The sequence below is a fragment of the Amaranthus tricolor genome, chromosome 4 (assembly GCF_026212465.1).
Source record: "Amaranthus tricolor cultivar Red isolate AtriRed21 chromosome 4, ASM2621246v1, whole genome shotgun sequence".
NCBI lineage: Eukaryota > Viridiplantae > Streptophyta > Magnoliopsida > Caryophyllales > Amaranthaceae > Amaranthus > Amaranthus tricolor.
Window position 1 is genome coordinate 22,773,238 of NC_080050.1, and position 14,209 is coordinate 22,787,446.

Here is a 14,209-nt window from a genome sequence, read left to right on the forward strand (position 1 = left end):
CCCAAATCTGACACATAAGTAAATCCTTGATTGACGACTTTAAATATTATATTATGTATAATCAAAATGACGAGATATTTAAATAATAAGTATACATAAGACTCATGCAAAAAAATAGTACATCCAATTATTTTACATCGGGTTTATCATGCAAAAAATAGTACATCTAATTTTTTACGTCGGATTTATCATGTAAAATTAGTACATCCAATTATTTTACGTCCGGTCTATCTTTGGTTTTGGACCAACTCTATTGCGCATTCATTTGATATTAAGTTTTGGCAACTACAACTCATGTAAATACAATGTAATCAACAATAGTTGTTCTCAGGTTGGGTGTGAATTGGTAATAGATACAATATTAATGTAATCGGTTTTAGATTGGATCACACATCAACATCGAGTTGAATTCAAATTGAGTTTAGGTCACTGCAATACCACTTTATTGTGAATTTATTTCAATCCTAACTAGTAGTAATTATTAAGCTTGATCAAATATGTCATAAATGTTTGAGGGTTGAGATTGATTTAATAAATAGTGACATATTAGATTTTTTTTATCACTATAATATCACATATTTCATTCGTTTTCTTGAATTTAAAACGTATAAATGAAATTAAATCATATTCAAATTCAATGTTTCCTTTAGTCAACAATACCATCACCAAGTAGACTTCTCCCACCTAGTATTACTCTACCAAACTCCTTCCAAATTCAAGTCCACCCCAACTTTTTCCATCCCCTTATCTCTTTTTCCAAGTTGCATGCTTTACAACTTCTCTTAATAAATAGTTTCTCGTTTTACAATAGTTGCATTTATTATATTTTTTATTTTTACATCATTTTCTTCTTTACTAAAAAAACACAACTTAATAATTCTCTATTTTACTCTTATTTTATTTTCATTCATCACATCATTATGTATTATTAAAAGGGGTAAAATAGACAAAAATGCACCAAAATAACTTTATTTTAATTCTTATGCCACCATACAAAGTTGCAAGTAGAGGTGTCCATTTGAATTATCGAATTTGTTTATAATTGGGTCTTGTGCCCACATTAATTTTTACATTATTTTAAATTCAATTTGAAGTCGAGTTCGATTTCAATGTCGGATAAATATCAATCATCAAATCTATTTTGAACATATCTAGGTGCAAGTAATTCATTACGGGTCTAACTATTAAATTCCTTGCCATACTTATAAGCTTTGTACTTTTTTTTTTTCTATTTTTCCAAAATATAGAAAAGTTGTCTCATTCACATTCCTTTCCTATTCCCTATAAATCCACACCCATTAGTCCCTTCCTCATTAGTCATTAATTCCAAATACTACTTCAATGGAATTTCACACACTCCCAATCCCATCCCTTCCTCCTCACCCCATCCAAATCACCATCTCCTCGACTCCTTCCATCCCTTCTAATCCTCACAATCATCAATGCTTCTCAATCATAATTCAATCAATATCATCAATACTAACAAGGTTTCATGCAGGCTACTTTAGGATAACATTATCCCTAGCAAGCCAAGCATTGTTATGGAAAAACCTTATTCAACCCACAACCCATAACACTAATAATAATACTATTAATCCATTAATTCATCATATTTTTCATAGATTTCACCCAATTACTTTTGTGTCTTTTTGGGCATTCTCACTTGCTATACTTGTTCTTCTATCTTTCATTTATGTCCTTCGTTGCGTCTTCCACCTTAAGATGGTGAAAGAAGAGTTCCTACACCATGTTGGTGTAAATTACCTTTTTGCCCCTTGGATTTCTTGGCTTTTGCTTCTCCAATGCTCGCCTTGGATTGATCATAAGACTGAGGCCCACCTTAGTCTTTGGTGGGCTCTTGTTCTTCCTGTTGTTCTTCTCGATGTCAAGATTTACGGCCAGTGGTTCACTACCAAAGGTTTAAAGTATGATACCAACCTATTTTAAATTCTCCATATTGAAAAAAAAAAATACTTGTATAAGGGTGTACAATAAAAATAAAATATTTTTTTGTTAGTTTTTTAGTTTAGTTTTTTTATTAATTTTTAAATGAGATCATCTTATATTGCGATTATTTTTATAATTAAATATATTTAGTATGTTTAAATTGAACCATAACGAAAGGAGACTAATATAAAGACTCGTTTTATGATCACAATTTAAAAAATAAGGTAGCTTTGGCAAGTTAAATATTCAAATTTATGTTATTAGTAAATAGACTATGTTTTTAGCTTTTTTAATTCATTATAAACTTATTGGCGAACTTTTTTAATTTTTGCTAGTGAAATTAAAAAATCCACAACCAAGTTATAACGTAATATTTGGAGAATATTCTAACTAGTGACATGGGACCATCTCAACCAAAAGTTTAAGCTGATGGTTGATGTTTCATGTTATATATTCTAACATGTCCTCTCACACGAGAGCCCTTTGGGCTAGAAGTGTGGATACGATACAGGCCCTTCCGATACCTGGCGCTAATAGTTCCACATTTAAATGAGGAGTGGTTGAGATTCAAACATGTGACCTCTTGTCACACTGGCTTCTGATACCATGTTAAGGGACCATCTCAACAAAAAGCTTAAGCTGATGGTTGAGGTCCCGAAATATGTTATATACTCTAACATGAAACTAAAATAGTTAGCGGCTTCTTTAGGTAAATAATCATTATTTACATTAATCGTAAAATGTCATAGGTTTATTAATTTTATGATTTTGTTTTTCTTTTTATTTTGGTTTTTCTATATTTTTATCTTTATCTTTTTCTATTAGATAAAATGCCAAACATTATTTTTATTGATGTGCTCACCAAAACTATCATGACGAGATAGTGATGAAACTTGGCATATTTATGTATAATTGATCTGATTTCTGACACAGGTATAATTTGACTGTGGTAGCTAATCCAACAAGCCAAATGAGTGTGATAGGGAATTTAATCGGGTCAACGGCGGCGGCCCGAATGGGTTGGAATGAAACAGCACTAATGTTATTCTCATTAGGAATGGTGCATTACTTGGTCCTGTTTGTGACTCTTTATCAACGACTATCAGGAAGTGATAAACTACCAGCGATGCTTAAGCCGGTGTTTTTCCTATTCTTTGCGGCGCCTGGAGCCGCTAGCTTGGCATGGGGCTCAATTTCTGGAAAGTTCGACATAACCGCCAAGATGCTCTTTTTTCTTTCCATTTTTCTCTTCATGTCTTTGGTAAGCTTTTGCGGCTACTTTCTTTAATTTACTATATACTTTTGCTTTTTTTTTTTAATTATGCTATTTTTTTTCACTATCAATGCATTTTAATTATATATAAATAAAGATTATATAAAAATGGTTATTAATAGTTTTTTCATTGATTACGAATTAAACAAAGTGCACTTTACTAAATTTTTTAACTTAAATTAAACATAAAGAATAAAATATAAGTTTGACCAATTAATAAACGGAAATATTGTTAAAGTAAACCAATATTTGCTCAATCAGCTGAAAAAAAATTCAAATGTTAATTATTTTTAAATAAATTTGTGTTAACTGTATAATGTTTGAAAACAAACTTAATTATTGTACATTTCTAATTATTTGATCACAAAGAAGTTTTGAAGATGGTTATAATAAACCATATAATAGGTGGTTTTATTTTTTGCAAATATTTAATAAGTGAGATTATTTATAAATAAAAAATAATTGAGTTTATTTTCAATAGATTAAGTAAATATTACTTTATTGTTAATAATTTTTCATTAATAAATAGTGTTAAAAAATAATTATGGTAGAATGTTAGGGATAAAAGAGTAGTCAACTGGGGTCGACAACTTTGCTTTTTCTTTTTCACTTGTTTATTGTTATGTCAAAAAATAATTGTTGCAAATTATAAAATGGTCAAATAGAGGTGGACAACTTTGCCTTTTCTTTTCTTTACTTGGTTATATGTCTTCAGAAAAGGACAAAATTGATTTTTAAAAATACCCTAATAATAATTAATAAACACTCCATCCTTTTTAATAAATAGTCACAAAATCTCTCATAATAAATATGTAAATATATATAGCAACTTAATGGTGTGATTTGTTTGGGTTTGATTTGTGTAGATGACGTGAAAGTCCATTGATTAGACTACTTTTCATTGGCTAATCAAATGATAATATTATTCTAACAAAATATTTTTTATAAATTAAAATAAGATATGCTCTACATAATAAAATTCATCATATCTTTTCCAAAAGATTTTCATGTGAAAAAGTGTAAAATACAATTGTTTGAAAATCAAGGTACCTAAAAATAGAAGAATCTATTAATAATAACGACCTATTCTTTTTGCTATCTAAACCATCAAATAGCATGGCAAATCAAAGATATTATGGAAAAAAGTTCAGAATCTTTACATAACGCTAATGTTTCTACACCATCTTACAGAGTTACCTTCCATGCCAATGTAAAAACCAAAATTTAAGACAAAAAAAACTTTAAAATATAATTTTTGTTATTATTAAATCTAACAAGTTGATAACAATATGGAAAAAATTACCGTGAATAATATAATATTTCGTTAATTTTTCTATAATAACACCAATTTAGGGGTGTTTTTTCCTATAATAATACCAATTTTATTTTTTTAGCTAATTTATCAATTTTTTGTCATATAATCTCCTAGAGTTTGATTTTTAAAATGTTGGAAATGTTTTAGGAAAATGTCCCTAAATTTGTATTATTCATTGTTAATTAAAATTTAGTATTATTATTGAAAAATAAGCAAAAAGTTATATTATTCATGATAATTTTATAACCACTTTTTTATTCTCTTTCTCCTAGCATTATCTCATTACGTACTGAGAACAGAAAAAAAAATTAAAACAAAAAAACACACACTTAATCGAAAATTCGTCTAAATCTTGCAACAATATCCCCTTAGAGATAAAGAGGATGATCACCTACTAACAAAGTTATGATTTATGAACATCATAGTTAACAACCACAACAATGAACAACCCATTAATTCCCTAAATTTCTATGTTGTCATATCATAATTTTACTTCTATTTTTTTGAATATTTGTGTGATTTAATTTGACATTTATTGATTATTTATGTAATAATACCAAAAGTGTAATTGAGTATTTAAATCTTATCTTAAAACTTTTGAATTTATATTGAGATATTTAAAAATTTGAAGATAAAATTAAAATTATATTGCTAATTTTGTGATTTTCAATTAATTTGTGATTATAATCTAATTTATAGTACTAAGAAATAACTACATTTAACTAATTAAAACTATAAGAACATAATCTTACTATTTTTATCCACTACAACACTAAGTAGATGACTTACTTTTTAATAACCACTAAAATAAAATAACTAACTTAACAACTTTAAAACAATAAATCCAACAAATATATCACCATTCTTGAGACTATTAAATATTTAAACACCTTTATTAATGAAGACAAAAAGACAAAACTTATTTCCAATTCTCTATTTTTTTTAGCTGTTATACAAAATTTTTATTTATTTAGAAGTTTTTTAAACTACTCCTATACATATTTTTATTTCTTAAAAATTATTGTAAATTAGCATCTTACATGGAAGGTAAATTTTGATTTTTATGATTATTATAGTAGTTGCAAAGTTGCATGATGTAGGATTGTAGGCAGTATAAATTAATATGATCCATGCAGCAAGAAATTGTGGAGAAGCTTCTGCTGAGACTATTTGACAGCTCACAAGTCACAAGGTTGTCGTCATTTAGTACTTCACAGTTTACTAGTACATCTACATTACATCTTCATTGTTGACTAACTATTACTCTAACGCTTTTTTTTTTTTTTTTTTTTTTGGCTTATTAGTCTTAAATGCGGAGTCGATTCTTGACAGTTTTAACGTGTTCAATTAAATAACACCTTCCAATTTTTTTTACAAAAATTAATATTTAATTATATGATATTTCGATATAGTATTGATAAAAATTTATAACGACCTAATATTAAATGTGAATAGAATACCCGAAAATACAGTTTCCATAAACATATTTGATTGTCATATATATATATATATATAGATAAATCAGTAATTGAAAAAAATTAATAATGCAGAAAAAATAATAAAGTGGAGATTAGTATTTGAGTTTTAAATACTTGATTTGTGTTAAATAATAATAAGAGGTACTATCTATATTTATACAAATAATTGGGACTTAAATAAGGAAAACAATAATAAAATATTAACTTAAACATAAATAATAGAAAATAAAATAGCCTTAATATCCAAAATATTAGTAAAGATATTCTAATATAATTTATTGTCCAACAAGATATTCTAGTATTTTTATTTTCCTACGGTAATTACAATAAGGTCATCTCGTAAGTTTTTGGGAGCATGATTCTATATTACATAGACTCATAAAATTAAAGAAAAAAAAGCAATTAGATACTAGTATTTGATAAATATCTGTATTAACTAAATTACTATCGAATTGGTCAATGCATAGGTTTTCTTAAACATAAGTAAAATTTTGAAATAAAGATGGCATAGTAGAAGTTGTTAATTTATGTCTCTTTATTAACACTAATTCTTAAATGAGACGGTCTCACCGTGACATCATTTTTATTGGGCTGTCTAATAAACATTTTCTGTCTTAAAGTGATTGCTTATAATGTTAAAAATGATCAGTTATAATTTTAAGAAAATAATTTTTTTATAATTTGAAAGTGATTACTTATAACCTTAAAACAATCACATACGATTTTAAAGTAATCAATTAAAAAATAGGCTAATATATGAGTCCATCTTATAGTGAGACAGTCTCATACAAAATGAGCTGATTAATTAATTGGTCACTCAAATATAAATATAAATATAAATATATATATATATATATATATATATATATATATATATATATATATATATATATATATATATATATATATATATATATATATTTGTAATAATTAAAAAAATAAATAAATAAAGTATAAAAATGGATTTTTAGAGTTTCTTTGACAATAGTGCCCTACGTTACACGTACATTATTATTTGTTTTAAAACACTTATACAAATTAAGAAAATAATATTATTTGGAGTATTTAAAAATATTTATGAAAAATAAGTTAATGATATTATTTACAATGCATAAATCAGTATATTAATAATTTTTAATTTCAAATAATGGCTCTTCCGGATAATGTATTAAACTCCTTTGAATCAATTTTTAAATGATATTAATTTAATGAGGTATAAAATGTAACAATAATTTTGGCAAAAAAAAAATAATAGAACAGTAATAAATACACATTTGTGAAAGAAAATATTATTATTTTTTTTTTTTAGAAAAAATTGTTGTGAATAATCTAATTTATTTTCAATTACCTGCCAATAATCCCAGCTTTTGAAAATATTTTAGTAATCCAACCTGTGCTTTCAATTTGTTGCCAATAGACCTTTCACAGAAATAATCTGCTATACCAGATTACCTTTCATCTTCTTCCTTCTTTATAATAATCCAATCTACTTTGCGTAGCCTGCTAATAATCTCACTTTTAAAATTTTGTTCAATAATACAACCTTTACTTTTTGTTTGTTGTCAATGGACCCTTAAAGAAGCTAAATGAAATTGCTATTATTTCCGAAGCTTATAAAGTTGATCATTGCATAAATAGTAATTGTCTTTACCTACATATCCCATCAAACAAGGGTGTTTAAAAATCTGACCCGCTTGACCCGATTCGTCGACTCGTCGACCCACCTACCCACATCCTAAACCGGGTGTTCAAAAATAATATAATTAGGGTTGGGTCATGGGCTACAAAATACATTGAGTCGGGTACCCGCCAAGCCGTTATATATTATTTTTATTAAGTTGAAATTTACATGTTAAAAATTTATAATCAATATAATTGTAAAAAATTAATAATAGTTGTAAGATTTTAACTTTCTTTTAAAGTAAAATACCTCTTTTAATCAGTAGCAAAGAGAAATTGAGTATTTTAAAATTATGGATTTTTTTGATAATAATTGAAGAGAAAATGTGTTAAAGAAATTAAAAGAGACTTAACATGTATGGATGAGATATGTTGGATTATTATAAATTAGAGGCAAAGAGAAATTGAGTATTTAGCTTTTTGAATGGTCCATTAGCAACAAAATGAAAATACAGGTTGAATTATTAAAGAAAATTCAAAAGGTGTGATTATTGACAAGTAATAGGAAATAAGTTTGATTATTATAAAGGAGGAGAAGATGAGAGGTAACATGATATAACAGGTCATTTTCTAAAAGATCCATTAGTAACAAATTGAAAGCAAAGGTTGAATTATTAAAAAAAATTTCAAAAAGTGAAATTATTGGTAGATAATTGAAAATAAATTGGATTATTTACAATAATTTTTCTTTCTTTGCATTATTATTTTAATGAACAGAATATAAATTAGGCGTAAGTTTGTATTGCTGTCTTTTCCCAACGCCTAACTTAATTATTATCACGCTTCCTCTTTGCGAATTTCTGATTATAATGCTTTGGCTAACTTAATTACTCCACCTTCTTTTAAAAATTCTTTATCACTCTAAAGTCTAAAATGTGATCTTTTTCTTTTCACAAATTCTGGTAAGAGAGCCTACCCATTATATATCTTTTTCTTTTCACAATAATTTTTTTTTTTTTTAATGAGTTGGGTTTAAGATACGTTTTTCAAATAGACAGTTTATTAAAAGAGTAATGGCTTTCTTTTCGCCTTATGTTTCTCTCTACTCTTGAAATTCTCCAATATGCTCACTTTAAAAAGGTTTTGATGTATTAACTTTGAAAATTAAAAATTTAATAAATTTGAGAGAGTAGTTATAAAATTAGTTTTGTGTCGAGAATTTTATAATTTAAATAAAAATATTTAATTGTTAATTTGTATTAGATATTTTTTAAAGTTTATAAAAATGAAACAACCCAAACCAGCGTAGACAATATAATTATATTGTCTACAAAGCATAGCGAAGACTTATAGAAGTCTGGGCTGAATCCAACCTGTCGCTCGATAGCCGCAACAAACCAATATCAGAGTTTTGAAAACATTTTACATAATTAAGTGCATATTATTTACAAAACATTATAAAATTATTTCAAGTTAATTTACAAATATCCAAATTACATTTGTATTTCAAAAAGAAGTCCTCGCCTCGCACATAACACATAATACAAGTAGGTATCATCTCCACATCAGAGCTAACCTGAAAATGGTCCATCCCCCATAAGGGATAGGCCCCTATCAAGACTGTCAACAATTAAATTGTTGAGTAATCCGACAAACTATCACATTTATATACAAGTCATTAACAAAATCTCCAATCAAATTTTTTGGTCAATTTGTAACTACCTAAAACATTATTATATCCAAATCTAAACTCTTTTAAAAACACCGTTTGGTATCGACATAAACACGACTATGAACCTTTAGTTCATAACGAATCAAAATACGGCTATAACTTTACAAGTTAATAGCGAAATCAAAATATGGCTATATTACTTTATAAGTCAATAGCGAGACAATATGACAAATGAAACATATGCTTTCATTGCGAAACAAACAAAACTTTATATACCAAACATATTTATTCAAAACTCGTTAAAAACAATAATGTAACAACATTTTAAAATATTATAACTTACTTTTTACCCTATTTTTATCGTATAACTTACTTTTGTCCCAAATTTAATACGATTGATATCCTTAAATAATAAAATATTATTTCGTATCTCAATAAAATAACATAAAATTTAATAACCCAAATGTATTAAAATATTTTACTAAGTCCTAATAAAATATCACGCTTAAGAAATACTAATCCCAGATACACTTAATTAATTACAATTAATTAAGCGGGGTATTTCAAAAAGATTCTCAGTTAAATTGTTAATGAACACCCCATCAAACAAATTTTAAAAAGTAATCTTATTATTTGTCTACTTTACTTTTTGCATAGTTTAAATTTAAATTTTTAATTTCTTTAATACATACCATATAAATTATAAAAGGTGTATAATAAAAAACTATTTTTTAAGACAAATCTAAAAAAATTTCACATAAATATTTTTTATCTTTAATAATATATTAAACCTCTCAATTTTGTTTTAAAAAAATTCTCTGCTCTAAAAGGACAAACAAAAGAAAACTAAGGGCATTATATTAACATTAACTAATAATTTATACTACAATTTATCTTCATCTTTACTATGATCTAAACTAAACAAAGTCCACCTTTTAAATTAAATTGATTAGCGTTAACTATAAAAACTTATTCAACATATTTATGTTTTTAATGCTAAACGAAGTTACTATGTACTCCTATTAGTATTGGACTCAATAGTCATCTCAAGTACTCAGTCATGACGTGATTTTAAGTTTACTAATGAAAATAAAATATTATAAAAAATCATATTACTTTTAATAAAAAAAAAATAAAACTTATTCAACTTTACTTATGTTTTTAATGCTAAATTTACTTGACTCCTAACCAACTTGGTAAAACACAACCATGCCAATTAAAATTTCATATATTTTAACATTCTATTTTTGTAAAGATGTATGAATGAACATTAATTAAAATTTTTAAAAAGATAAATTTTCAAATAATAGTTAAGATAAATATATGTTATTCAATAGTACTTCTATAATTTATTTTGAGCTAATGGGTAATTTTTAAGATTATTTTTGATAATTTTTCTTAATTGTTAAGATTAATTCCAAAATCAAAAAACTGTTCTCTGAAGATTCAATCAACTTTGACTCTTTGCCAATTCTTGATCTCACTACCTTTTGTTTTTCTTTTAAAATTAAAAAATAATATATTATATATACAACTCAAAAGGTTGAAAAAATAAAAAAATCTAATATTATATATAATGTAATTTAATATTGTACTCCCTTTAAAAAGATTAGATTTTTTAAAATACATTATTAAATTTACATTCTATTCTCTTATTAAAAATTAAAATCATTATATAATATATTAATTGTTCTTAGATTTCATCTTAAATTTTCTTTAAAATTTCAAATAATTAATAATAAAGAAAATTTATTAATATTTTACGAATAACCTTTAAGGCCATAAATATTATTATCGCTAAAATATTTAGAATAAAATATATATATTAGCAATCATAGCTAGTATATTAAAAAATAGAATTACATTGTGTATTGCACAAATTTATATAATACTCTTTTTGTTTCTTAATGAAGTTCCCACAATCATAAGGATTGTTTATGAAAATTAAAAAATAAACCGATAAAGTTTCAAATCACTTAATGTTCAGATATATAACAAAATTCCAAATCAAACAATTAAATACACATGATAGCTAATATATAAATTTAAATAAAAATGTAAATGGGTCCATGGGTCGGATCTGGGTCTCAGACATGTGGTCTCGGACCCCGACCCTAAGATCATGGACCTAGATTCGACTCCGATCCATAGGATCCAAACATAGATGGATCCAAACCCTTAAAATCAGGGTCGGGTCGGCTCTAGATCCCTTAGGGTCCAAGACCCATCCCATCCCTAGTAGAGACCATAAACATTAAAAACTATTAAAAGAAAGTTAGTGGAAAAAGCATGGGGATTATAAATAATCAAAAAATATTTTTATAAAGTTAGTGAACATGTGGGGACTATAAGGAACATAAAAATGTTAAAATGATAGTGGAATTATATGGGAATCATAAGCATTATTAAAATATTAAAATGAGGATAAATAAGTTATTTTTGTCTAAAATTTGTAATATAAATAGAAATATTCATTATGGAAACAACAAATGAAATATCCAAAATGGCAAATGAAAACTGGAATGAAGGCACGTGTATGCTTAAATTTTTACGTATTGAGTGATCCGTTTAACCCATTTTTTTTATAAATTCAAATACTTAAATGGATAAGTAATGACTAATGAGTGATTAGTGAACCATTTCTCCATCTATAAATTGATATACTTGAATTGAGAAGTAATGATTGATCCATTTAATCCATTTATAAAAGAAAAATTAATGGAAATAATTGTTAACAATATTGCATATACCGACTCTACCCTTCCTCACACTATAAATACTTCCTCTTAACATTGTTTTTTATTTTCAATTTCATTTAGTTTTTATCTTCTCAAAATATATATGAGAGGACATTTTCTTCTACTTTGTATATTTTTGTAATTGATGAATCATATTATCAATAATAATTTTGATCTCTTTTTCATTCACTATTTTTATTCTTTTCTTCACATATGAATTGGACTACTAAAATCAACATGGTATCAGATTCCACAACCTCTTCCTTCCGATCCTACCTTCAAATCCTGGGAAAGGATCAACAGTACAATCATCTCATGGTTCATGAAAGTTCTTGATCCTCAGATTGCACGAAGTGTTTTGTATTTTCCTACTGCGCAAGCCATCTGGCAAAATCTTGAAGAAAGATTTGGGGTAACTTCCGGAACTCAGATCTACTCCCTCACCCAACAAATCTTTGCCATTGATCAAGGCTCCGATTGTCTTTCAGCGTATTTTACCAAAATCAAAATGTTGTGGGACGAATTCGACGCTTCATATCCCATACCCACTTGTTCTTGCAACAATTGCAATTGTGGAATCAACACCAAACTTCTTCAAATGAGAGAAGAACAGCGCTTAATTCTTTTCCTCATGAAACTTAACCCTACCTATAAAACCATCAGAGGAAACATTCTTATGCAACAACCTCTTCCCAGTATTTCCCATGCTTATCGTCTTATCATGCAAGAAGAAAACCATTCCGATTTAATCTCCCATACTAATCCAACCATTACAGAAGAAATTGGACTTTCTGCTGTCCATAAACAAAAGTTTTACAATCATCCCAATAAAGTTCCTTCCAAACCTAATTTTTTAGGCAATTATAACAACAACCCAAGAAAAACTACTCCCTTCTGCAATTACTGTAAGAAACAAGGTCATACCAAAGAGTCTTGTTACAAATTACATGGCTTTCCTAATGCTTCTACAAAGGATAATTGGAACAAAAGAAAGATTGCTGCAACGACTCAACACGTATAATTTTTGTTCCTACAATAATATCAACTTTTGATTAAATTTGAATAATACCAACTTAAAGGGACCTGACCAGGAATAGCCACAGTTGGCGGCGCCTTATCCACGTTCTAGATTACTAAATCCGTCCCTTTTACCTTTATTCGTTATTGTTCATTGCCTTTAATTATCGCTCTTTACCTTCTTCTTCACTTTTATCTTTATTATTAGTTATTTGTACGTATTCCATTTATTCTATTTGTAAGTTGCATGTTTCTCTCTCTTTGAAGACCTTTCTCGAGCTGAGGAACTCTTTGACTGCACTCTCCTCTATGGGTATGAGTTGCAGTCGTTCTTCCCTCCCTAGACTTTGATCATAATTTTCTATGAGCGGGATACACTGGGTATGATGATGATGACGAATACCAACTTAAAAGGGTGTTTTCCTAGAATATGCCTAACATGTTAAAAAATCAAACTATAGGTGATTATAAGACAAAAAAATTGGTAAATTAATTAATAAACTAAAGTTGGTATTATTCTAGGAAAATAACCCTAAATTTGTATTATTCATAGTTAATCAATAGTTGATATTATTGTAGGGAAATTATAGATAGTCTCTCAAAGAGAGCATCTCTCACGAGAATTTGTATTTATAAAATCATAGTTATTAATCATTTGCTTATATAAGTATGGTTAAAAACAGGTATGCAGGCCATTATTGTTTAAGAGAGCAATGAGGAGGTTCAACGTGACATGGTGGGCATATCCATTCTCAATAACAGTGTTAGCTTTAGCAGCCACAGAATATGCAGAAGAAGTTAAGGAAAAATTAGCAAATGTATTAATGCTAATTTTAGTGTCATCATCAATCTTGGTCACTTTCATTTTGATTCTACTCACACTTTTCAACTCCACAATGCTCTTGCCTCATAATGATCCTATTTTCACCATTACTACTACTACTACTGCTGCTGTATCTCCTCATCCTGATGATAGCCTACCGTCTACTGCTCCACCTACTGAAATCAAATAGGGCCGCACTATAATTAAGAAGTGCTTATTATGTAAGAATGACGTGTTCTAAATAAATAATAGTGATTTGTAATAATCCCTAAATAATTGGAAAATTTTTTTAGGGTAGGGCTTTGATAAAGATTTTAATTTATTAT

The 14,209-nt window shown here is 27.1% G+C and overlaps 1 protein-coding gene across 1 annotated transcript; it reads left to right on the forward strand.

Moving 5' to 3' along the window:
• The first annotated feature begins 1,267 nt into the window (after positions 1–1,267).
• Positions 1,268–14,209, forward strand: LOC130811532 (S-type anion channel SLAH4-like). Its single transcript, XM_057677858.1, has 3 exons — positions 1,268–1,925; positions 2,881–3,208; positions 13,744–14,209. The coding sequence occupies exons 1-3, from the start codon at positions 1,342–1,344 to the stop codon at positions 14,071–14,073; spliced, it is 1,242 nt and encodes a 413-aa protein (XP_057533841.1). The 5' UTR covers positions 1,268–1,341; the 3' UTR covers positions 14,074–14,209.

Excerpts from the sequence above, each read along its gene's own strand:
- LOC130811532 (XM_057677858.1), top strand. The coding sequence starts at position 1,342 with ATGGAATTTCACACACTCCCAATCCCATCCCTTCCTCCTCACCCCATC. Across the intron at positions 1,926-2,880 it reads TTCACTACCAAAGGTTTAAA|GTATAATTTGACTGTGGTAG; the intron begins GTATGATACCAA and ends TTTCTGACACAG. Across the intron at positions 3,209-13,743 it reads TTTTTCTCTTCATGTCTTTG|GTATGCAGGCCATTATTGTT; the intron begins GTAAGCTTTTGC and ends GGTTAAAAACAG.